This window comes from Rhinichthys klamathensis, unplaced genomic scaffold (genome assembly GCF_029890125.1).
Source record: "Rhinichthys klamathensis goyatoka isolate OS25496 unplaced genomic scaffold, OSU_Roscu_1.1 h1tg000631l_1, whole genome shotgun sequence".
Taxonomy (NCBI): Eukaryota; Metazoa; Chordata; class Actinopteri; order Cypriniformes; family Leuciscidae; genus Rhinichthys; species Rhinichthys klamathensis.
In genome coordinates, this window is record NW_026607078.1 from 188963 (window position 1) to 216727 (window position 27765).

The 27765-nt window shown below is 38.2% G+C and overlaps 1 protein-coding gene across 1 annotated transcript in view; it reads right to left on the reverse strand.

Moving 5' to 3' along the window:
- clstn2a (calsyntenin 2a) overlaps positions 1 to 27765 on the reverse strand; it is a 277397-nt gene that overhangs the window by 66527 nt on the left and 183105 nt on the right. The window contains exons 3-4 of the mRNA XM_056241145.1: positions 14643 to 14838; positions 2972 to 3180 (exon numbers count right to left, since the gene is read on the reverse strand). Coding sequence (XP_056097120.1) covers positions 2972 to 3180; positions 14643 to 14838 — 405 coding nt within the window. The remainder of the gene's footprint in view (positions 1 to 2971; positions 3181 to 14642; positions 14839 to 27765) is intronic.

The window sequence follows — 27765 nt, forward strand, 5'->3', positions numbered from 1 at the left end:
GTAGCTCAAGCCAGGGGCATCGTGCACCTTTTTTAAGGGGCACCATTGGCTGTCCTTGCTCACTTGGTGGAGAAAGTGGGCAGAAAATTGTCATTCAATGATTGCCATGGTTTAAATGTCATATTTTAATATATTAATGACTTTTTAAATTAATGCATTCAAATAAAATTCATAAAACATGCAAAAATGCTGCTGAACTTGGTAGACACGTACCTCATCATACATTTTGTTGAATGAAAAAGAGCAGAATAAATGGAGGGTCAGTATACTGACTTTCTTCTGTGGAACAAAGTCGTGTGGGTAGATGACAGAATTTCCAGTTAAAAGCAAATAATATGCTGCATGTACAATTAAATTGGACTGATTCAGACAATTTAGACAAGTGAATTCTGCCACAATGTTCCACAGTTTTCTTTATCTACAATAAGTCACGCACCATAATTATCAGACACTTTTTTTCTGAAAGTTGCATTCAAAATCGGATGGGGGGCGTGTGCCTCAGTCTGAATAGGCATGACACTTGTGATTGAAACTTTAGGCATGCGCCTCAGCGTGTTTTAATTTCTGTTCTAACAGAGTAAAAGCATAAAGAACAAAGAAAACTCATTTAATGGCTTCCAGCAGAATTTTATTGCTGCTGGTGGTATAAATTACCATCTCCGATATCCCTTTTTCTTTTACACTTATTTCTCTTATTCCCACTTTCTCTATTTTTCAGTTTTTTGTTATATATTTTTTATTTCTGTCTTTCTCTTGCTATTCATATCTATCGTCCTCCTTTTCTCTCATTGAATTCCATTCAAAAGTGAGTATCAAATAAACATTTCTGTGCCTCTTTGCGTCTCGTTTCATTCGCATATGCAGTCTCTATGTCGGAAACAATGAAACAATGTTAGGAACATTTTCCGCTGATAGTTCTTGGGTGCACAAAAACAAGGGTTTCGAAATCTTACAGAAGATCTTTAGTGAATCACCTGAAGTTTCATAATGTTTCATACTGCCACAAACACATACCTTAAATCCCTTCTAACATCATTAGTGCATGTTTCTATACTCAAACTATTAATCTTTCTCTCTTTCCCTTCTTTCTCCTGCTCTCATTTTCTTTGATTCTCTCCCTGCTCTTCCTCCTCCTCTCTCTGGACTGGAGAACACAATGCCAGTGGGCCTGTTGTATTTAATAACTCTCTCTGCCCTCTGATCCACAGTAAATAATGGAGCCAAAAGCCCTCAGAACAAAATCCACTCAGGCGGCCCATGCATCACTCAGCTCTCGCCTGGCACTAACCAAGCCCTGTCAATGCCAGTCGCACTACAGACGCTGGCAGGGCCCAAGGCGGAAAGAGGAAGTGAATGAGACAGGAGCTCCGAGATCGACTTGAGCCCATGAAAGAGACCGCAGCTCTTTGCGACAGCTGACACCCCACAAGAGAACATGAGAAGGAGACAGACAGCCAAAGCAGAGAGACGGCTATGTGATCTGTGGGCTAACGTCACTCCTGCACCTTAGAGTCGTTTCTGACGTGCCCGGATGTGTCAAGAATTGGAGCTCCGAGGGTCCAGCTGGCCAATGAGCCGTTTAATTCACTCATGCATTCGACGATAAGCAAATAAGACATCAATTCTGCACCCGTGAATGACAAATACAGAAAATGAAAGCTGAAACAAATCAAATTCAATCATCTTCACCTAAGAGAGAAATCGCATGCAGGTGAAGTACGGAAGTGGGAAAATGATTTGAATGTCTTTATCACTTTTATACTCTTCATGTAATAGCAAAACAGTGAGAAAGACAAGTAGAAAATAGCCAGCCCAGCCACAACAGAACTGGGGTGTAAATTGTACTTAGTTACTCGAGTAATATTTTGGGAATTTGTGAATATATGTACACTTCCTTGATAGCATTCTAAAGGAACAAAAATAAACATTCTTTTTACTTCTTAGTCTTTACTTAGAAGGTAAAAAATTATATACTGTATATTCCAAGACCTAAAGTTTGGTTAAACTATTAAAATAAAACAAATAATGGTGTAACCACTGTTGATGATGGGGAAATTTGATCAACACCCACAATGCAAAAGAAAAGGACCTGTTATAATGAGCTTTTAATTTGACTTTTTTACTACACCAGTAAAAAAGCTGCCAGATGAGTATAACCACAAAACAAATCCCAAAGATACAGTCTCTGAAAACAAGTCTAAATCTCGAATGAAGTGATGCTTATCAAATAAACGTATATATAATGTTGTTTTATATTTGAACTAAAAGTAGACAATACTTCTTAATTCTCTCAATTTTTTTTAGGTGTAGTCAAATATAAATGAATTAAAATTTAGGACAGACTACCATTCAAAAGGTTTTTTTTTTTTTTTTTATGTTTTTACAATAAGTCTCTTATTCTCACCAAGGCTGCATTTATTTGATCAAAAATACAGTAAATGTTGTCCAATATTATTACAATTTAAAATAATTGTTTTCTATTTGAATATATTTAAAATGTAATTCATTTCTTTGATATAATTGTTTTATTTTAAGCCATTACTCCAGTCTTCAGTGTCACATGATCCTTCAGAAATAGTTCTAATGTGGATTTGGAGCTCAATAAACACTTCTTATTATTATCAATGTTGAAAACTATTTTTGTGTCTAATATTTTTGTGGACAATCTTCAGCATTCAATCTTTCTTCAGCATTCTTAGTATTGCTTAGTATACTTAGTACTTTTGAAATAGAAAGTTCAAAATAAGCCTTTATTTTAATTTTTACAGCACTGCATCCTTGCTGAAAAGTATTAATTCCTTAAAAAATAATAACTGGCATAAAATAAGTGAAAATAATAAAAGGCCTCTACCAAATTTTACCAAAACATTTAGTGAGGTTAGCAGTAATATATATTCAATTTCTACAAATTTCAAGTATTTCTGGGAGAATTTTCACACTTTTCACACACGTCTTCTTATCTAAGACTTACCATTTCGATCAATAGCAAAAGGTGTCTCCTGTGTAACAATCTCATAGTTGCAGATTTGGCTGTACTGTGGAGAGCAGTCCTGATCCCAGGCCTCCACCTGCAGGATGCTGTCATAGATCTTGCCCTCGGTTACAGTGGCACGATACAACGGCTCCCTGAACACCGGCGAGAACTCATTTACATCATCCACCTGGATATGAACCACAGCCCTGCAATAGAAACAAGGGGAGGGACAGAGAACAACTAATCAGCGTGAGGAACAGAAGAGATGTTAATTGTATAGATCAAAGGTGCTAATAAAACTGAGACACACTGTTATAACACCTCCGAATTTGTGCAAGTGAATTGTGAATAACTTTACACGTTAAAGAAATGAATAAAGACAGATAGAAATGATTCTCTAAAAACTGTACTGAGACCACACATGGCCAGACTGATTATTTAAATTGAATATGTACATGTCCTTGGTTGATATAATCTAATTTTAAGTATTTTAAACATGTTTACTTGATAACAATTAGTATTGTGTCGTGCAGTAGGTAGAATAGATGGCTTGATTAGCAGTTTCATCAAAATAAAATTACTCATCAAACATTAAGCTGTTGTTTATCAAACTGCATTCTGCACACTGACACGAAACCAGATGAAGCTACGCCTGCAATATGTCTGTAAATACAATCATTGCTAAGTAATGCATTTCATTATGAATGAATCTGAACGTTCACAATTAAAACATCTGGATATCTGAAAACGTAGGTTGAGGGTGTAGGTTTAGTTTTAACTGGGGAAATGTTAAATACAGTTGACCTGCAATTATGTTTATACAGTATACATATAGGGCTGTAACGGCACCAAAGTTTCAGTAGTCTGTACCAATGCCACTAACTATTTTGTGGTTTTCTCTCTGTACCAATTTCGGTACCAGAGCAAAAACTGTTGAATTAAGTACTTCAATTGTGTCCCGTTTTGTCTCGCCCGTTGGTTATCACTGTCAATCATTGAAGTTTCCAATTCAACTGTGCATTTAAATATGGTTGTTAAAGTTCCCATGAATTCAAAATTGACCATACTTACTTTGTTTGCCTAAATTGATCATTTTGTGGTGAACAATTCATGCATGCAAGTCAATACACACAAAAAAAATTTTGGGGTTCATAATCTTTAATCAAAATCTGAAATTTCCCCTCCCCTCTGCATTGGAGGACCTTCCTTGATGACGTAGGTTTGACGGTTTGGGTGTCTGCTTAACATCCGTAATCACGCCCCTCCAACTGACAGTAGACAGGCTGAATGAAAACACCTACTTTTCTAGATCCAATCAGGTGCTAGTTGGAAAAAAAGCCACGCCCACTATTTTGCCTCATTTAGTATTCCGTTTCTCTCGAAAATACGTCACAACACTGGAGAAAAGTCGTTTGCAACTTCCGGTTCACGGGGACTTTAATCCAGAAACTTTGCTATTTTTACATCGTGTTTACCGTACACTTTATTGGTTATAATGGGAAAACCTTGTGCGTTTTCAACGGTGTTGAGCGGATTATCACCTCTGATAGGCCATTGCGTTCATGGTCATATGATTGTGATTGGCTACAATGCTCAACACTTGTAAAAACATGCTGTAAATAGAAACCTTTGACAAACACGAACGAGAGCATGAAAGCAGCCTCTATCAGTGGGGTACCAAATATACTTGTTACTACCGGTAGAAATGCTGGTACCGTCAACTTTCTTTTTTAGTACTGACTGGTACCGGTAGTATCGGTATATTTGACAACCCAACATCAACAAACATACAAAAACAAAATCTTTTTATAAATTTTTTTTTTCTTCAGTTTCATTTAAAACATATTATACAAAGAAATTGATCTCATCACACATGAAATGGAGACTCCAATCATATCGATAGCCTATTAAAATATATATATATATTAGGGCTGGGCAAGTTAACGCGTTATTATCGCGTTAACGCATTTATTAATTAATGCCGACAATTTTTTTATCGCACGTTAACGCAGGTTTTTTTTATTATTATTTTGAAAGTCCGTTGCTCACTGGCTCTGAATACACATAGGCCTACAGTCAAACCATGGATCACAGGAGGGGTGGGATTGGTCAGCCAGCAAATAACCCATCCAAACAAGCAGTGGAGAGGCTTTGAGGTTCTCTCAGGTGAACAGAAAGGGAGACAGCGCCGCTCGAGTGAATGACAGGCGCTCTATGGATAGTAACCATGCAACGGCTTCTGTGCGCTACGCAGCTGTAGCCTTTTTAACTTAAATTAAAATTATACATAATTTTACCTGATAGGCCTGCGTTTAGTTTAGTGGAGATGCGCTGCCATGTGAATTCCCTTCTGTTGATGACGTCCTGATAACTATTTAGATTGTGGAAACTCACAAACAGCGAGCCGAGGATCAGTCTCTCTTCCAATGATTTGTGCTGCGCGTCGTCCATTCAACTTCGGCAACGGGAGGGCGCGGGCGCGTGCATGAGGCGAGCATGACCGCAACAGTTTCACAGGAACACATTTGCTTGTCGCACTAGCTCACAGCGCTTGCGGTACGCGTATAATTGACGCATTGTTACATTTTTGGAGAGGTGCACGTCAGGGTACGCGCGCTACACAGCAGGTACGTAGCGTGAGTTCGACGCAAAAGTATAAATTGGGCTTTACATCTGTTTAATGTAATCTTAGTGTACGTGGGAAACCATGTCATGACCAAACCTAAGCTACTATCAGAGAAGTAACGTTGGTCGACTTATATCTGTAGTAGTGGTCATGACCTCTGACTACATAGACTGTTTCTGCTCCCTGATAAAAGATACCTGTTCAGAAAGAAAAACAAGAAAACTGGACTCGTTTTAACAAGCTAGATAAAAGGTAATGCCCTGGCAGTGGCATAGCTTTGTTTTAATATTTGATTTGATTACATTATTGTTTAAGGTGAGATTTACAATAAATATTTTATTGCTACTGTGTAAAGGGAATTCTGCTGGTATAAAGCAGCTTATTTGTTTAAAGTTTTGGCAAACCATATGTTATTGCACTTTTGTGTATACAGCAGTAGGCCTATATTTAAATCAAAAGTGCGCAATACACTACTTTCGAATTCACTATTCACTCTTGCGCGTAACAATGCGATTAATCGCAATAAATTCATGCGATTAATCGCGATTAAATTTTGTAATCGTTGCCCAGCACTAATATATATATTGTTTATGGAGCAGATCTTCTCTTTCTTTTCTCCACATGACCAACTGAGTATATTTGCTTTTTCTGCGAGACATCAAAACAAATCTAAAACGTATCAAGAACATGTCCCTACTTTCCCTTCCCAAATCATTCTAATAACCAGCCTGAAAAGGGCTGAGACAAAGTTGTATTGGGGTACAAAGAGCTCACATTAAATCTTAAAGAAGTCCAGCTCAGTGTCTGCTGTTAAGTCAAACCAGATGTGAACTTATTTGACAGAAGCATAAATTCATGTGTTGTTGTATGTCTGACATTAAGATAATGGGACCTGCATTTAGATTATCCCGCTGATATCCTGTACTCTGCGATCTCTCTTGCGAGCACACGTTCCCGCACACCCCTCTGTACCGTGGTGTCAAGAGACATTCATCAGAACGGCCCAAGCTGTGAAATCAAAAGCACTTCTTCATCTCTCTCTCTCACAGCAGTAGGTGCCTGAAGCACGGCTCTCTCCTGCACTTCATCAGAGCTGTGTTCCAGCTGCAGTGATTTGCTATTGTAAGAGAGATTGTCGTGCACATACGGAGCTTCCGGCAACTTTGTAAACATCTTGATGGGTCATCAATGCAGGGCCAGCCAGGGCTGGGTGTGTAGCAATGTGTGCAAGTATGGGTGTGTGTATGTGTGCCTGTAGCCAACTTATTTCCTGGAGTGCCACCAGGGACAGAGAGAGAAAAAAAGAATGATGGAAGGAGAGAGCGAGCGAAGGCTGGACGGTACACTAAACTTCACTCTGATTTGAGATATAAGGTGACGAGAGCACACTTTAAAGGCCCTTTCACACCAAGGTCAATAACTATAACAATAACTATAAAGTTTTAATAATCATTCTAATTCTATTAGACCTTATGCGCCAGATAAACAGCCATTTTTAGCACGCAGACATTTTTAGAATTTTGTCTTTGAACTTCCATTTTTGCAGTAGCTCTGTATATTTCTATGGCACCGCTGTCGACAAGTAATTAGCTGGTGAAGTGCATTTACTTATTGTAGAGTTAACGAAAGTTATCATGATCACTGTAATGTTTGAAGCGGATGTCATAACAAATGTCAGCAGACCAGGAAGATTTTAAAATGAGCGGTTTATTCATATTATTCATATTCATGCCAGCAGCCATATCACCCTGTAGCCCAAGACTGGTTGCCCACTGAAGCTAAGCAGGGCTGAGCCTGGTTAGTACCTGGATGGGAGACCTTCTGAGAAAACCAGGTTGCTGCTGGAAGAGGTGTTAGTGTGGCCAGAAGGGGGCGCTCACCCTGGGGTCTGTGTGGGTCCTAACGCCCCAGTATAGTGACGGGGACACTATACTGTCAAAGAGCACCGTCCTTCGGATGAGACGTTAAACCGAGGCCCTGACTCTCTGTGGTCATTAAAAATCCCAGAGTAAGAGTAGGGGTGTAACCCCGGCATCCTGGCCAAATTTGCCCAGTGGCCTCTGTCCATCATGGCCTCCTGATCATCCCCATATATATATATATATATATACACTGATTGGCTTCATCACTCTGTCTCCTCTCCACCAGTAAGCTGGTGTGTGGTGGGCGTTCTGGCGCACTATGGCTGCCGTCGCATCATCCAAGTGGATGCTGCACATTGGTGGTGGTTGAGGAGATTCACCCTTCCATGTGAAGCGCTTTGAGTGCCAAGAAAAGCGCTATATAAATGTAATGAATTATTATTATTATTATTATAAATCCGTAATGCTGTGGAAATGCAAACAGAACACAACGAGCACAGCACTGAAAAGGGGCGGGGCTACATTAAGGTCTAGGAGAGTGAAGTCCACAACACAGCTTTAACAGTAGCCATCATTGTTATAATCATTGGAATCACTTTCAGAATAATTGTTTTTCCAGCCGATGAAGGTTATGTCAAAAGCACACAAAGTTCACAAACACACAGCTATGCTAATAGGGCAGACTCCGTGCCTGTCGTGGGCGAGGCCTGTTCCAATATGATGTCACATTGGAGCATATTCCTGAACGGCTCATTTTGAGACGCATGCGGTTTCAGATTTATGGGGAAAATAAAAAATGGAGTGGATGGATTTTGATCACAATAGCGTGGTTGTGTACACATACTGTGGACACAACTATGTTCAAATACAATATAAAAGTGATTTGGCATAATAAGTCCCCTTTAAACTTTAATTGTTTTAGAACAGAGTTTACAGGCTGATTAACTAATAATAATAATAATATAGACCTGTATAAACAAAATAATAATAATTAATAAAAAGCACCAACACTGAATTAATCAAGTGATTAATCAGCTCATAACAATGAATTAACTTATTGTGCTAGTATTAGTCTGCTATTAGTATTAGCTATTAATATTAGTCAACATTTCAGATAGAAACAGTCAGTTCATCAGCTTAAAAAATAGCAATTTAATTCATTTGAATGAAATAGGGAAGAAAACAGCCATCTGACATGTTTTTATATAATATATAAAGATTGTTTCCTTGCATATAAACTAAAGGCTGAAATACACTACACTTGAATTATGTATTACAGAATTACAGAAAATCTTGTAGTGTATGATGGACAGACTATGATATCTTCAGACTATGATTCCATCTAAACATGTTTGTTTGTTTGCGTCAATTTTAGAACATAGCATTTTTATTTGTCAAGTGTCTCCTAGCAATGAGCAGATTTCTGTGCGAGTTTGTTTTTCAGAACACCTTAGTTGTCTTAGGAAGTCTAGTAGTATATGACCCTTAAGACTGGCATACACTATGATTTTTAAAATGTGGCCAGTTGCATATACTGCTTAGACTAGTCCTACAAGTTAGTCATCTAACTTTTTTCTTCAAGAAGAAAAAGTCAGTTACTTAAAAAGGTAGATTGGTCTAATTTGAATCCAAAAAGACTGGTTAGCCCTAAAAACTTTTCAGCTATGTTCAACTGGCCCCTGGACACATTTTAAAACACTATGCATCATGTCCTTTCCGACTTTAAGTGGTTATAGGCATCATACACTTAAAGATTGGGAAACACACACTTCCAGACTTTTAGGTTGTTGCAAACAACAAACTCACACAGAAATGTATCTCTTTGCAAGAAGACAATTGACAAATTAAAACGGTTTTCCCTCAGTAACCATTTACAAAGTTGGAAAGTGTGTGATTCCTATTGTTTTAAAAATATATACATCACATTTTAAAAGTTGTGAAGTGTATTCCAGCCTTAAGGGTAATTTGTACACTACTGGAAAAAATACATTTTAATAACTTAGTTAAGGGTAATTGGTGGTTGGGGATAGGGATGTGCCCAAAGTGTAAATCCTAATTAAAAACGCATTCTACAGAGTCCCTAAAGGCAAATGGTTAGGCATGTAGTAGGTTACGTTACAGTACATCAGATTTCACTTATGAAAATCTAAGGAGAGATGACTAACAGGACGGTGTCTGAGGATTTGGTGCACAACAGATCCTGAGCGTATTGACAAATATCTTGTAATATGTGTGGTCAGTAGTCACAGAGTATGCGTGATTGTGATTTTGAAAGTGAAAGTAAAAAGCGAACACGCATTCAAAAGCGATTTCAATACCTCGCATATTGATAGCAGCTCCCTAATGCCAGCAAATTATATACAATATAGTAACCCAACTATATAATTGTGAGAGAATGCAAAAGCATTGAAATATATTTTTCCTCCCATCGCATTTTTTTTTCTCCCATCTCCATGTCCCTTTAGGGACTCTGTAGAATGTGTCATCCCTAGTTGGGGTGTTAGGTGGTCTGCATTTTTGTTGAAGTGAAAACTGCATTTTTTGTTATTTTTTTTTTTTGGACATGGTACCATTGTAATACATGGTTTTTGAACACTACCATAATGGTGGTGGTAGGGGTCTATGAAGTACCTTAGACCAGGGGTTCCCAAACTTTTCCATGACAAGGCCCCCAAAAATACCACTAGGTTCCACTAGGCCAAGGCCCCCCTTTTGCTGGATGTGTTATTGAACCCATCGACAATACTACGGCAAATGTAGAAATAAATAAATAAAACATCTAGGTTAACATCAGATTATGTGATGGTGTTTGATACCAGACAATCAGAAAGATTATAGAGATGCACCAATTACAATTTTCTAAGCCGATTCCGATTTTTCATTAAGTTTGACCTGCCGATACAGATTTCAGCCGATTCCAATTACATTTTTTCTAACCACTTTACAGCACACACAAATATTTATTTTCTATATATATTTTTTTTTATAAAACTTTATATACTTGTCTTTTACCCAAACTGAATAATAAAAACAAGTTTAAATGGGTAAATTTTCTTTGGGTAAGTCTTCATTTTCTTTTCTGACATAGCCTACTCCAGTTCTTGTTAAAACACTAGACATGGAAATTATGTGCATTTTAGGCACTTTTTGTGTGAAATCATATTTATTTTGTCCATCAAAAGTGTGCTTTCACTTTAATTGAGCGGGAGCAGCACGTCGCTCCTGCTCCCGGTGTGAATGAACTCATTGACTAACATGCACGGCGAAAAGCGCGCCGCTCGCGCTTGCGGTCTGAAACGGCCGTAATTCAGAGATGGTTCTCAATGCAGTGCATGAAATCCACGGGGAGGAGTCGGATCCAGATCCAACTCCTCCCACCTTACATATACCTAAACCTACCCATCTCCGCCCCCTGATCCCTAAAGCCACCCCTAATCCTACCCATCTCCACCCCTTGGATCTTGATCCGACTCCTCCCCGTGGATCTCATGTACTGCATTGAGGTGCTACTGGTAATTCACGAGGTTTCGTACATGTGCTTTCTGTGTGCACGTGGGATGCTGATGTTGTGTGATGCTAATCATGCGGCGTCCGAGTGCATTTGACATTTGTCATGGCCGATCACGTGAAAATCGGTCACCACAAATTCTGGTCACCAACTGATCAATTGGTGCATCTCTAAAAGATTAGCATTAAAAGTATAATGTTCAGATAGGCTATGCGACAAATTATTATAATGCTATTTCATAACAATACTCATAATAATATAAATATTTTTAAGTTTTTTATGGGGGATTTTTCACTTTTTTTTTCTTCCAACTTGCTGCGGCCCCCACTTTGAAAACCCCCGGCCTTAGACTACCATGCTAATATTAAAAGCAACTTCAAAGGAAACCGATAATGGTCTAGGCTGGTTAACTCTCAGCACAGCAGTTGGTTTCCTCATGGTTTTTCTGCCTCAAAAGCTTCCACAAATGTGGTTAAGCTTCATTCTGCTTTTAACTTTGATAATGAGATGATGAATTAAACAAACGGATCATTTGCACAGCAGGACACCAGTCCCTTAATTCACACAGTCCATATCACAGAGTCGATTGCTCTTCTCGCTTGTAGACTACAGCTGAAGTATTTTGTAGCTTTTATCCAAAATACAAAATGCTAAATACCAGTACTTGAACCACTAGACCGAACTTTCCTAGGCGAAGTGCCACATCAAGAGTAAAACAATAATTATGGACTACATACAGTGCCCTCCACTAATATTGGCACCCTTGGTAAATATGAGCAAAAGCGGCTGTGAAAATAAATCTGCATTGTTTATCCTTTAATCTTTCATTAAAAAAAGTCACAAAATGCACATTGAAGTAAAACAATTGAAAGTGGGGGGAAAATCTCATTATGAAATAAATGTTTTTCTATAGTTCACAATTATTGGCACCCAATTATTTCAACCAATTATTGCAGTCCTTTTCCCAAGATAACAGCTCTGAGTTTTCTCCTATAATGATGAGTTTGGAGAACACCTGACAAGAGATTAGAGACCCTTCCTTCATACAGAATCTCTCCAGATCCTTCAGATTCCCAGCTCCATGTTGGTGCTTCTTCTCTTCAGTTCACCCCACTCATTTTCTATAGGGTTCAGAGGGAACTGGGACGGCCATGGCAGAAGCTTCATTTTGTGCTCAGTGACACATTTTTGTGTTGATTTTGATGTTTTTTGGATCGTTTTCCCGATTAAAGATCCAACCACGGCCCATTATACGATTTCTAGCAGAGGGGGGTCAGATTTAGATTTTGCTAGAATCCACGATATCATGTATCTGAACAAGAGGTCCAGGACCTCCAGCAAAAAAATAGGCCCACAACATTAAAGATCCAGCAGTATATTTAACCGTGGACATGGGGTACTTTTTGATCCCTGTCAGCACCAAACCCATCAGGTGGGTTTCCTGCCAAAAAGCTCTTTTTTTTTTTTTACCTTCATCTGACCAAATAACCAGGTCCCCTTTGAAGTTCCAGTCATGTCTTTCAATTGAATATGCTGAAGTTTGTTTTTGGATGAGCGAGGAGTATTTTTCCAGGAACCCTCCCAAACAACTTGTGGTGATGTAGGTGCTGTTTGATCTTTATTTTTTAGGCTTTCTGACCCCAAGACTCAACTAATCTCTGAAATTCTCCATCAGTGATGCTTGGAGAGTCTTTGGCCACTCAAACTATCCTCATCACTGAGCATTAGGACAATATAGATAGTCATATGTCCTCTTCCAGGCAGATTTGTAACATCTTTAGTTGATGGGAACTTCTTAATTATTGCTCTGATGGTGGAAATGGTGATTAGAGCTTTTTTTATTGCTTTTTTTTTTTTTTGCTGCACATCAGAACTACACTCACCGGCCACTTTATTAGGTACCCCATGCTAGTAACGGGTTGGACCCCCTTTTGCCTTCAGAACTGCCTCAATTCTTCGTGGCATAGATTCAACAAGGTGCTGGAAGCATTCCTCAGGGAGTTTGGTCCATATTGACATGATGGCATCACACAGTTGCCGCAGATTTGTCGGCTGCACATCCATGATGCGAATCTCCCGTTCCACCACATCCCAAATGTGCTCTATTGGGTTGAGATCTGGTGACTGTGGAGGCCATTTTAGTACAGTGAACTCATTGTCATGTTCAAGAAACCAATTTGAAATGATTAGAGCTTTGTGACATGGTGGAAGTAGCCATCAGAGGATGGGTACATGGTGGCCATAAAGGGATGGACATGGTCAGAAACAATGCTCAGGGAGGCCGTGGCATTTAAACGATGCCCAATTGGCACTAAGGGGCCTAAAGTGTGCCAGGAAAACATCCCCCACACCATTACACCACCACCACCAGCCTGCACAGTGGTAACAAGGCATGATGGTTCCATGTTCTCATTCTGTTTACGCCAAATTCTGACTCTAACATCTGAATGTCTCAACAGAAATCGAGACTCATCAGACCAGGCAACATTTTTCCAGTCTTCAACTGTTCAATTTTGGTGAGCTCTTGCAAATTGTAGCCTCTTTTTCCTATTTGTAGTGGAGATGAGTGGTACCCGGTGGAGTCTTCTGCTGTTGTAGCCCATCCGCCTCAAGGTTGTGCGTGTTGTGGCTTCACAAATGCTTTGCTGCATACCTCGGTTGTAACGAGTGGTTATTTCAGTCACTGTTGCCCTTCTATCAGCTCGAACCAGTCTGGCCATTCTCCTCTGACCTCTGGCATCAACAAGGCATTTCCGCCCACAGAACTGCCGCTCACTGGATGTTTTTTCTTTTTCGGACCATTCTCTGTAAACCCTAGAGATGGTTGTGCGTAAAAATCCCAGTAGATTAGCAGTTTCTGAAATACTCAGACCAGCCCTTCTGGCACCAACAATCATGCCACATTCAAAGTCACTCAAATCACCTTTCTTCCCCATACTGATGCTCGGTTTGAACTGCAGGAGATTGTCTTGACCATGTCTACATGCCTAAATGCACTGAGTTGCCACCATGTGATTGGCTGCTTAGAAATTAAGTGTTAACGAGCAGTTGGACAGGTGTACCTAATAAAGTGGCCGGTGAGTGTATATTCTTTGGTTTTACTCATTGTGATGAATGATTAAGAAATGTTTCCTCATATTTACTGTACTCTACTGTGGAACAGGAAGTCATGGCTGGATAATTTCATGCTAGTCACCGTGGTGTGCAAAAAAAAATATGAATGGGAAAATACTTCAGAGATATTATACTCATAAGAATTTCTAGGGGTGCCAATAATTGTGGCCAACATGCATTGGAGAAAAACATTTATTTCATAATGTGTTTTTGAATGAAAGTTCAAAAGGATAAACAATGCATATTTATTTTTCACAGCCGCCTTTGCTCATATTATTTACCAAGGGTGTCAATATTAGTGGAGGGCACTGTAATGCCCCAAATGTCATTGAATTGAAGTCTTTTTGATTTGACGTCTTTTTCAACGATTGAGTCACTGATTTGATCTAATTTTTAAATGAAATTCAATAGACTCCTACTTTTAGCTATTTAATTTAAATTAGACTTAATTAAACTAAGTAATGTTATGTCATAATAAGTCAAATTATGTAAATGTGGACTAAAGCTTGAGACAGTCAAACTAGATTATGCCACACCGGAGAGAGTCTCTCTACTTACTTGTGACTCTTTTTCCAATTGGCTCCACTTGGGCTGGCTCCACAGTCGTAAGCCTGGATGATGAAGGTGTACTCCTTCTGCTGCTCGCAGTCTATGGGGCCCCGGGCCCTCAGCACCCCTTCACCCGATGTCCTGTTCAACACCTCGGCCTCAAATGGAGCCTCCTGCCCATGAATCTTAAACGCACAGATCTCTCCTGGAAGAAACAACAAGACACAGGAAGCAGAATGAGTGGCTGTGAGAACAAGTGAATGACTTTCTTTTCCTGCCTGCATCTCAACAAGCTATCATTGCTATAACTTTCACCCAGCAGGCCGGGCCCCCCAACCCCGCAGCAGTAATATAAAGGACACGGTGTGCCTTTAAAACTGAATCTATGCGTGCTGCGAGAGGAAGAACAACTGTCTGCTCTTGTAATTGCCTCATTGCAGAGCTGGAATCACATTGCGCAAGAAAGCACTGTGCTCAAGTACAGTGTTTTCAATGTGGTAATGACTGCGTGTACCAACAGCCTCATTCTCGTTCTCAAAGCGGCCCATCCCTCTGGAGAAGAAATCATTACAATAAAATATGTATTCAGCATAGACAGAGAATAATTTGAACAAAATGTCTTTTTAACAAGCCGTACTAATTACAAGCAATCAGTTTCTTTCATTTTGGCTATCTGTAATATACACTTAAATTTTTATTATTTTTCAACTAAGCTAATATGAAAGCAAGGTATAAAAATTAGTTTTTAAATCCTAATTAGTATGACTACTAGACAATCATTCCTTATAAAAAAGTATCATACCACGGTCATGAACTTCATGTATGGTGTTTTTTAATTTAATTTAATTTAATTTAATTTAATTTAATTTAATTTAATTTAATTTAATTTAATTTAATTTAACTTAATTTAATTTAATTTAATAAACACCATACATGAAGTTCATGACCATGAATATTGATGTTAACTTGTGTCTTTCATTTCCCAGGTGACATTGTTCACTTCACTTTAAGTTTTGCTGTAGCCTTGGAAACAATTTCTTCTAGAGACTGCATTGTAGTCATCCACAGTGCAGTTCTGACCATACAATCACAGATAATGTTGACACACAATCTGTTGACACCGCAATAACTCTGAGACCCCAAGAAAGGACATTGTCTTGCCACTGTATCTGTTCATGGGTCCTTTCTGCAGCGCTTCTATCTGGCCATACAGGCTCTTTTAGGGATTTGGAAAATGACCACAAAAAAAGCGTCAGAACTCTGACCCTGAGACGGCTGATATCACTTAAACCCCGGCAGGTCTCTGGAGCAAACAGGGACGTGCGGTTATGCTGTGAGCTCAAGCCTGCTGCTGCGGACAGATAAGCCTAACTTTCTCTTTCCATTCCATTCTCTCTCAATTTCTTTTTTCATTATTTTCTTTTTTCTTCTTTTTAAGCAGATCTGATTCTCCGCTAGAAAATCTCCCTCCTCCCTCAGTGCTGAAATAACAATTTACCCTCCGCAGTCCCTGTTCCTGTAGAGACTTGCCGTTTAAATGTACCCTTTCTATTAGCCCCACGATGCTTTATCCAAATTAAACGTGTAGCACAATGGAGCAGGGCGGCTGCAGAAATAAAACATAACAAGCCAGGCAGCGCACACAGATACGCACACAGTTTTGCTTCTTTGATGAGAATTGTAACGCAAATGGGAAAGAACATTATATGAGAATAACAATGATAACAATGCATATACGCAAAAAATAAAAACATTCCCTGGATAAAGAAAAAATATAAAATTCCACTTAGTGCTTGGGAGTCACGGGTAAACCCATTTTCCGCTCCGTCTGCTGTTGCAAATGCATTTTCCAGATTCAATTGAAGAAAGGGCAAAAGGGTCAAACCATACAGCATAGGAAGCGCAGGCAATGTGGATGTATATGTACAGGGTAATGATGGAGGGAAACCGTGAGCTAATTTCCATCATGTCTCCAAATGACAGCTTGAAAATGGCAGCATCTCCTCACGCTCTGCCAGCACAGAGGTCTGTAATCATGCGGCAAGCTCCACGGAGCCTAAACTCTTTGGAGTTACTCTTTGAAAGTGTTGAAGGAAGTATTAAATCGGGCCGACAGATGTGCCATGTTTTTAATACCACCTCACATCAGCTCTGGGAGTGTAAAGAAGGGAGTTCTGGGTAAGCCAATTTGAGACTAATGAATGAAATCATCCATGTAATATTTGTACTGCTTACTGCAGAAATTCATTTATAGTAGGCTGGTTTACAAGGAACATGAGCGGTAAACTCCAGAGACCTGGATGACCTCCATCTCGTAAACCAATTCATTTTCCTGTTTCGTTTTTGGAAAGAGTGCAAATTAGATGTGTTGAATGGGACGCAGCCAGAGATATTTCGGATATCATAACGGTTGAGTCATGCAACAGACGGCAGTTCCCCATTGTTGTTGGAGATGGTTTTTACCACAATGAGGCAACTAAAACAAAACTTGCAGGTGGTACAGTTGCACAGTAAATTCCCTAGGTCAAAAATTGATTGAAGCCAAAAGATTGATTATGTTCCATTATTAATCATGTGAACACGCTGTCAGGCCTAATCACAATCTTAATTAAGAGCTCAAACTGTCTTTTTAACATTTCATGACAGAACTGCCGGCAACTTCTAAACCTTCACCTTTGAGAAGTCCAGATCAATACCCACAGTAAATTCGCTCAGTAAGTTCTGTGTGAGTCTTGTTTTGAAAGTTAGCCTTGTTAGCGAGTGTGAAAACAGGCATCTGTTAAAACAATATCAACTCACAACATGCATTTGAAAGCTTTGCTCATCAACTTCAAGGTCAAACAAGACTAACACATTGATCCACAGGAAGAAACATATGACAATTTTGCACAAAGAAATGTAATCGCTGACGGTTGCCAAGTCTCTGCACTGTTGGATGCCAGCTAGAAGGTGTTCCTTCTAGACTGCAGTATCCAGGAAGAAGTAAACACATGAGCTTCACTGTTGGCACTGCCATTGCTAGTTCCTGCATTTCACATTTTCCTAGTTAAATTGTTCAACTTTGTCCGCCTGGCCAATATCGGTCATGTTGCCATAAATGGCAATTCTCAAAATAAAATGTCTTCCACTCACTTTCTTGAGGAGGCAAATCATTGTCAGTGCATATACATACAATAACTATATATGAAATATAAGAGATGCGCCTATCGACCGGCAATAAATGTGTTTTGTTGTTGTTGTTTATTGTATTTTGGTCGATCCCTGTTCTGGACTTGCAAACAAACTGCATTGCAATAATTTCCAAAAGTCTAATTTGTGTGTCAGTAAACATGACATTAAAACATGCAGCAAATTTGTAATTTGTTTATTTTATATTTAAATACAAAAAGTAAAACAAAAATTCATAGTGTTTTGACATTATACCATTTAATTTCTGCTTTATAAATACTGGTCAGAAACCTTAAGATTAACTTAAGGTTAACATAAAGCTCTCATTTATACATCTACGATCCCTTTCTTCTCACGTATTCAATTAATGTCAACTTAAATCATTGTTTCATTTTCATTTATTTACTTGTTTTGCAAAGTAGTTATGTACATGTATAACAGGACACTAATTATTGCTAAATAAACCTCTTCAAAATTATACAATAGTACTCTAGTTTATGTACTTTGTGTACCAGCCACATCTGGGTTTATTTTGTTTTAATGATCAAGTGACTCAATAGTATACCACACATACAAGTTATCCACTAAATGTTGGTTACATTTTTTATATATATATATATATATATATACACACACACATATATAATAAGAAACTTTCATTCTGTTACAAAAACCTCAAGTTTTGGAACAACCTTGTTCAAGCCACAGGAAACTTCCAGGAGCACTTGGACTTGTACTTTCCCAACATATTGCACAATCGTCTTTGATATTTTTTTCCATCTATTTCTAGGTTGAGCTGATGTGGGTCGGGGTTGATTAAAACCCTGTTCACACAAACCATCACCAGGCAAAGCCTTGATTCATCCGACCCTTCGGAGATACACTTGGCCGGCCCCATGTTCCCTTTCTTTAATTACTCTCTGGATTACATTCTTCGCTAATGACTTTCTCTACCCCCATTCATTCTCTGTCCTCTCTTTCTATTAAACACACACATACAGACACTGGCTCAATAATGCCCGCCATGCAGTGGGAGGTTGAGGTGCTGTTGAGAGCCACTCTTCCCTCCTTCACTCCTCTCCAACACTGTCCGCCTCTTTCATCTCTCTCCAAGCTCTAAGTGTGCATATATCTGTGTCTGGATGGGGTAATGGTCCTATCAAGAGTGTGAAGAGAGCCTGAGGATGGACCAGTGCACATCAAATCATTAGTCATTTTTAGCGCTGGCATATCCATGTAGTTTAACATTGATTTACAGCACACAAGGCTCTTTGATCGAAATCCACTGACACGCACACCCAGAAAGATGAAGGCTAAAGTGCATAGAATGAAAGTCTGAAGTACTACAGTACATATTTATCATTAGGCAGACCTGACATGATTGAGGCTTTCTTAAAAACTGTGAAAAAAAAAAAAAAAAAAGACTCTCGTATGCTCTTTAGCTAGATTTAACAAAGCTAGACAACGAACATCTATCCGTGATGTGTTCACAGTGAGAGAAGACATTTTTATTAAACTGTGAAGGTCTTTGTAATAATATTCAATATATAATAATACCGTAATAATATTATATAAATGTTATTATGCTACAGGGCTGTTGAATACCTGAATCTACTTGAATCTTACAGTTCCATATCACTTTGCCAAATGATTTTAGTTATTTTAGCCATAAATAAATTTTAAATGTTAGCTAGATTATGTTCATTAGCTATCTAGCAATGTATGTTTATGATGAAATATAATTAAATAATGGTTTATGAAAATTCAGCTTTGCCATCAATACAAAACATTAAACAAAACTTACAGTCTCCAGACTTGACTTAGTTCAACATGCTTCATTTAGTGACCTTCAGAAAACACTTCTGGACAATTAGTCACACTTGAAATATCTGAATTCATTGCATTAGATACAAACATCCAATAAATCAATTGCCATTTGCAAACAAATTAAGAACTAAGTGCGTATTTGGAATTTTTTTACTAATATTTTTATCTAACTGGTCTTGAAGCCATTTTTTCGTGGATGTATGAAGTCAGTTCCTCACTAGTTCACACTAGTGTCTTAGCAGAATAATTACAAGTGTACTTCATCACAATAACAATATAAGTTCTACACATATGTTATGCTGATGATATCCAGCTATATGTGCCCATGAAATGCAATGACGACTCCAACATTACAACTATGTTTGAGTGTTTGAACGAGATAAGAGCATGGTTGGCTGCTAATTTTCTGCAGCTCAATGAGTCAAAATCAGAGTGTTACCTAAGTTAGCCAAACCGCTTTCTTTACATCATGACCCCTTAGCCACTAATGTCAACACACAAACAAGGAACCTTGGTGTAATTTTTGATTCAGAGCTGAAATTTGATAAACAAGTCAATGCCGTGGTCAACGGTTCCTTTTATCAATTGCGGAGCATCGCCAAATTAAAGAGCATTCTGTCTTTAAAGGACATGGAAACTGTTATTCATGCTTTTATTTCATCCAGATTGGATTATTGCAACTCGTTATATTTAGGATTATCTAGAAAGTTGCTATTAAGGTTGCAGCTGGTGCAAAATGCAGTAGTCAGACTGTTGACAAGCACAGGGAAATGGTCTAGGATTTCTCCGGTGCTGGCATATTTACACTGGCTTCCTGTTGAATTTAGAGTCCAATATAAAGTTTTGACCATGGTTTTTAAAAGTTTGCATGGTCTTGCTCCGGAGTATATAGCACATCTGATACAGATACAGCATCATTATTCCGCTCGGCCCCTAAGATCATCCCAGAGTTTGCTCCTACATGATGTTCCAAAATCACGGTTGAAAACCAAAGGAGATCATGCATTTTCTGTGGCAGCCCCACGTCTTTGGAATAGTCTTCCTCTGCATATCAGATCCTGTGACTCGTTAGAATGTTTTAAATCTATGTTGAAAACACACCTCTACGCTGTGGCACACAATTGCCCCTAGGTTTCAGGATACTGATCAGGGTTGTATATTGACCCAGTGGTTTGTGTTGAGTACTGTTTGTTGAGTGTTTATTGAGTAATTTTTAGACATGTACAGCACTTTGGCCAACTTGTGTTGTTTTTAAATTTGCTTAAATAAATGTTGATTGTTGGCATATAGCTATATAATTTGTGAATTTTTGATTGAAAAGTGTGCTTTAAAACATATTTCTTTAAAAATAGACGCAACTTGTTTTGGTATTTTTAATATAATGCAAAGGCATTTATCCAATTTTAATTGTGGCTCAAGTGTCCAAATACATTTTGGAGCCTCAGAGGTCCATGTATCTCCAGTTGCAAACCTCGGTCCTAAAGAAAAGGACAGAGAGAAAAGCAGCCTTTGTCACATTAACTGTTCAATCCAATGCATACAGTTGTAAGCTCTACCAAAGGTCATTCAGCAGAGAATGTCATGTCATAGAGCGCATATGGCTGAACATTTGGGAGGAGTGCTTGCTTTTGACATTCAGAGAAGAGTAGCCAATGAAATGTCCTGGCAAAACGAATCTTTCTTTGACAAGAAATGTCTTGGTGTAAAGCATTGACCTAATGTTTACGACAGGACGAATCCCAAAGGTGCCTTTTATAAAGCAACACTGAAGGATTCAGTGTACTCCTAAAGGGTTTTTCATTACGTTAGTGGGACACATCAATGTATTCTTGAAGATAGCAAAGTCATCTGTTTGACCCTTTGGCTAATAAACCGCTCCCGGTGTCTTTCTATGGTCTTTTTTTTTTTTTACTCCTGCCTCAATAATCAAGAGAACAAAACAGAGTGATATGAAGAAAATTCTTAATAATTTTCCTGAAGCTTTGGGAATGAAGGGATGTAATTATCTTAATTGATCTTATAAAGTTCCGCCATTATAATTCACATAGCAAGCTATGCTTTCAGAAACAAGTAAAACAACCTTTGCTCAGCCTCTAGATCCCACCAAAGCTCAGAGAGGCACTAAATGGATAATACAGATTCCATGGGATTTTTGCAAGACTCTTAGGAAATGCAATTTCTAACTGCCAATGCTGTCCTTATTTTCATTATAGCTTAAAAAGAGGTCACAGAATCAATCAGACTGGCAGCTCCCCAACCAAGGACAAGTTTTACACCCATTGATTATGTTCCTTTTAAGTTATATAGGATATAAACTTTACTTATCTTTCCTAAGTGCAAGTTTAGTTCTCTTCTAGTTGGGGAGGCAGGTCGACTCATACTGCTAAGACTGTGACATTTAACCCTTTCACATGCAAGTTTAAAACAATCTAGCTGAGTTTTTTAGAACTTATCACCTTATTATTATTATTATTATTATTATAAACCTTTATAATGATCATGTTAGCTGATCAATAATGTTAGTTGCACCGCAATTCAGAGAATCGTATCTGTCGGATTTACAACACGTCAATTCATCCACTTCTCCCGAAATACATGAACGCAAGTGGCCAGTGAAGTGGGAGAAGAAGAGAGTAAATTTTAAAGTTACCCAATACCTACACAATGTGTATCTGATATGAATAAAACACATTGTCAGTTTATATAGTCTGTATGATGTACTGAACGTTCTAATCACAACAGTGTGATCGTACATGTCGAAGGGTTAAAAAGAGAGGTGGGAATTTATTAATGTAGGCTAACGTTCATGCAATGATCCAATTTGATTAATATGGAATGATTCAAAATTATTTCCCAAAATATGCACACATTGAACTTTCTTCATTAAAGGTGGGGTATGTGATTCTCTTTTTTGTAAATTTTTTCAAAATAACTTGAAATCCTATTCCTAACCCACTTACAGCCACTGAGTTAGAAGCACTGAAATGAAAATTAAGCAATTTAATCATCTGTGGAACGGGCAGGACTCGAAAAACTCCAGCCAATCATTTCCAAGACCACCAGAATCATTGGACAGTAAGTCCGTCAATCAAACGGTTGTACCACACCCCCCTCCCCCCAGCGCGCGTGACCCCCGTCGTGCGCATACCCAAAGTTTGTGACGCATGCGCATCTCGTCAGTAAAGCCGGTTCCATGATTAATAGTAAATCGTCATTACAATCTCTCGCGCATCTGAGTTTTCGCTCGTGCATGATTGCGCGTCCATGTTCTTCGAATGGGTGGAGTCAGAGCCGGCGTTGGAGGAAAGAAGGTAGGACCATTTGAATGGTATATTTTCAAAATCTGCCGGTCGTTTTCCAAATCACATGCCCCACCTTTAAAGGTCACATTGGCTTCCTCAATCTTGCATGCTCTGTGTCTGTTGCAAAGGAGCAAGGATGGTTTTCATACCTTATAAATATTATAATAGTCATCATAATCAATAATTAAAATCTGTAATCCCTTTACACCCCTAAATGGGATGTTTGATTGCTAACTCCTTGTTGGGAATCAAACCAGCAACCATCTGGGTCACCAGCCCTGAGCTTTAAACCCTACACCACACCGTCTATGTATACTGACATTCAGAGCGCAATGAGAAGGCCTAAAATTATGGTTCATCCAAAAATGGAAATTCTGTCATTATTTACTCACCCTCATGACATTGTATGCATTTCTCTCTTCTGCAGAACATGATGGAAGATATTCTGTAAAAGCACTGGCGTCGAAAACAACAGAATTTTCATTTTTGGGTGAATGTACAGTTCCCAGCTTTTCAGTCAACAACAGTAAAGAGTATGTGCTGAAAGTCAATGCGACACTGATCTCCCATCCCTCAGAAAGCGAGAGAAAGTGAGAGAGGTGTTGAGACTGAGTTAGAAAGAAGTAGAGTGTATCAGCGGAGGAAGTACTGTACATCCCGAGTCCAGAGTGCTTATCTCATTGATTTACAGTGTGTGAAGAGCAGATTGGAGGCAGGAGAGCAAAGACTATAAATAGAGCTGTAGGCCCTTCCCTTGGGCCATCAGTTCTGTTTGCTTCTCCGCCTCCCATTCAAGATGACCTCAGTTCTCTCCATTTAATTATTCAATAAGTAAAGCTGTAGCCCAGGTGGACTGAACCCCACCTCTCATTCTCTGCTTCACCAGCCTTAAGGCCACATGTGAACCTCCCAGCATGCAGTTCACTGCCATTCCTCCTGGCAGACCACGGTCACAGGTTAAAACACTCTGGGGTTGCTTGAATGGCAGTTGACACTCACACTGGGAGGCATGTTTTCAAGCGAGAACAACCACAATCAAGAGTGCACCTCATAGACTGGATGTAAAGGCTAATTTAAGCATTTAATGTGGTAGTTTAAGTGAGTGATAGTTTGAGCATTCGATCTACACAGGTTGGCGTGAGGTCAAACTATTATACTGCTCTGTTCAAGTACTATTTGTTGATATACATCAGCAAACGCTAATATTGTGGCCAATCACCATCCATGAAAAATTATGCTAGCATGTTATATTCATGTTAGAACTTAAAATGTATTTACATACCATTCAAAAGTCTGAGGTCGGTATGATTTTATGTTTTATAAAAAGTCTCATGAAGGTTGCATTTGTTTGCTCAAAAGCACATTATATGAAACATTATTGCAATTTAATATAACTATTTTCTATTTTAATAGATTTTAAAATGTAATTTGTTCCTGCGATGACAAAACTGAGTTTTCAGCATCATTACTCAGACATCATTACAGTCTTCAGTGTCGCATGATCATTCAGAAATCATTCTAATAAGATGATTTTGTGCTTATTATTATCATCAAAGTTGTCCTGCTTAATGTTCTTTGTCAAAACCGTAATTTTCAGGATTTTTGGATTATTAGAAACTTCAAAGCAACAGTATGTATTTGAAATATAAATATGTTGTACCATTGCAAAAGTCTTTGCTGTAATTTTTGTCCAGTTGAATGCATCCTTGCTGAATAAAAGTATTAATTGCTTTAAAAAAGTAACACTTTATTTTGACAGTCCACTTTAGACATTCTAACTATAAGTAACTTTGCAACTACATGTCAACTACCAGTCATTCGAGTATTAGTAGAATGTCTGCTTAATATTTGCTAACACTTTAAAGACATTCTACTGACTATAAGTAACTTTGCAACTACATGTCAACTTATTCTACTAACCCTAACAATAACCATAACCATAACCTAACAGTCTACTAATTCACTAATTAGAGTTTGTTGACATGTAGTTGCAAAGTTACTTCTAGTTAGTAGAATGTCAAAAGTGGATTAGAAATTGTGGAACCAAAAAAAATCGTACTGACACTAAACTTTTGAATGGTACAAAATGCGCAAACACATTTGAGATCTACATGTTGCTACAAGATAAGTAGAATTACTTGCCTCTGTTTCTTGGATATCTCATCAGAAACAACACCATAAAGTCTAAAAAAATAATTTAAACAGAGGGACCATTGACGATAATACAATCAATCAATAGGCCTTGAAACTCTGACTGACTGAAAATTAGGTAATCATTTTAGAATTTAGTGTTTAACTCCCACAGATGATAAAAATTTGCTATTTGCTCATCCCTACACCACTCTGTGCTGAACTGGTTTGAGAACGACAGATAAATAGGTCTTTATTGACCCCTAAGGGGAAATAAATGCGTCGGGTAAAACATCATTTACTGAAACGTAATGACTAGTTGGAAATTCCAGTCCTTATTTTCTGAAGTAATTGGAAATGGAATGCTAGCTGATTTGCCACACTATTAACTGCATTAAGGCCGAGTGTAAGCCTCGCACACATAATATGCTGAGTTTACGATATCATTCTATCCCAGATGTTTATGCTAAATGCTTGTCTTAACACAGTCATATGATAAATGTCTCGCTGCAGTATCAATAAATCTCCCTGTAATTTATTTATTTTTTAAGATTAAACCTCAAAAAACTCCTAAGAGATGCACATAAACAGTTAAGCTGGCAATGAAAGTCAAACTCTGAGCATAAAAACAACAAAAGTGCATTTGCACAATAATCACAAACATGTTCTGCTTTGGTGACTCATGTTTACCTTTGTGTTTTTATTTTGGAGTGGGTGAGTCTATTTAAAACGCTGTTACATTGTCCATTCTGGCTTCCCTAGACATCATCTTTCCCAGTGACAATACACTGACAATCTGTTCCACTCGAAAGATCAAACAGCCATCGGTGTGTGCCAAGAACTGAGAGAGCCCTGCCAGCCATTGAAACAAGTCTATTTTAACCAGTCATCCTCATCTCAGCCAGAATACAACTTTCTCTTCATGCCATGTGCACTCTGCTAAAACCCATGCAAAACATTTGGGATTTAATCTGTTTCTGTGTATGTGGTTTTTGTTTTGTTTTGTTTTTCAGCTACTAAAATATGGAGGTGGATGTTCTTCAAGCATGGCCACAAGTTGATCCAGGTTTGTAGATCAGCTGACAATGGACATCCTTCAGTTTGTTTATATGTTTCCATCTGGTTTTCATCCTGATAATAAAGGCTAATATTGACATCATTAGACATTTTACAGTCAGACAGTCAGTGCAAAAGATATTAAATTGGAGCATCCAGAACTGTGCTTCATGTCATTTAACCTTCAGATATCGATCATGGTACTTTACTAGTGGCCAGTAAAGTTCAGAAACAACAAGAAAACACTGAGAATCAGTCATTGGCTGCCAGCAAGCACCATGTGAGAATTTCTAAATGCACAGATTACCCAGAAATGAAAAGTTTTGTCATTACTTACACATCTTTATGTTGTTCCCTTTCGATGCACTAATAGTAGAATTCTAGCCTTTAACAATAATCCAATAATTATTTGCATGCTGTGGCCAATAGCCAATAAAGGGCCAATAAAGGGATCAAATTAAATACAATTTTATAGTATTTTTCTTAAATAAATTCAAAATAAATAATACAAACTAAACCCAATCATTTTAAATGATAGTGAATTAAGCATCACAACATTATCATGTACATAATGAAAATGGATATTCATTTTGAGATGATCAAAATATTACATTTAACAGTGTAATTAAATTATTAGCATTTTTAAAGATTACCTTTAAGTAAGCATCAGGTGACACATGACAGGAATCTAAATGTAAAAATAGGGTAAATGATTATACACAATAAAATATCTAATATGAAGCTGTAAGCTCCATTATCAGCCAATAAATTATATGGCATGAATATATTGTGCATCCCTAAAACAATATTTGGGTACACTTGAAAAAGTTAGTCATGATGACGTACTGCCATTGAACTGAACTGATCCAAATGGATATTCTTTCATTTATCTCCTTTTGTGTTCTGCAGCAGAGAGAAAGTCAGGTTTGGAACAACATGACAGTGAGTAAATGATGATGACCGAATTTTCATTTTTGAGCCAACTACCCCTTTCATTCAATGACAAGATGGATGTGGAGCTCTAACATGAGGAAATGATGTCTACCTTCCAGTGAGCATCATGAGAGACTTTGTAAAGGTTAAATCCACGTTGAGAAGCACAGATTTGGTCACAGTGCTCCAACATGTTAGCAAATGATTTCCAGCTCCCTGCGACCTTCAATCAATTTTCAAACCATAAACTCAGCATACGACTAGCAACTTCTGATAGCTCCCCCATATCTGTGCACGAACCATCCTTCGCCTATCAGCAATGGAACGAACTCTGATTTTCCATTCAGCTTAGCCTCGTTGAAATGGTGTCACTGCTTCACTGCTACTCAATGCTTCAAAGCTGATGACCTCCTCCAGGGTTCAGACTCCCCATCATCATCCCTGACCTTTGCTACTTAATTAATAATGTTCTACTTCCACACTCTGAATTTCAATTGTATTTGCACATAAAATACGAATATTACACTTGCTAACATGATTTGTCCTAGCAAGTGTTTTGTATCTCACACTGTGACACAATCATCACTATGTTTGCAATTGTTGAAATGTCTAGACATATTTCATACTACTTAAAAGACATTTACATGGTTCATGTTAGGTAGTGCTGGTTAGGTTCTAGTAATGCTAGTCATGGTCCTTTTGACATCAGAATGTAT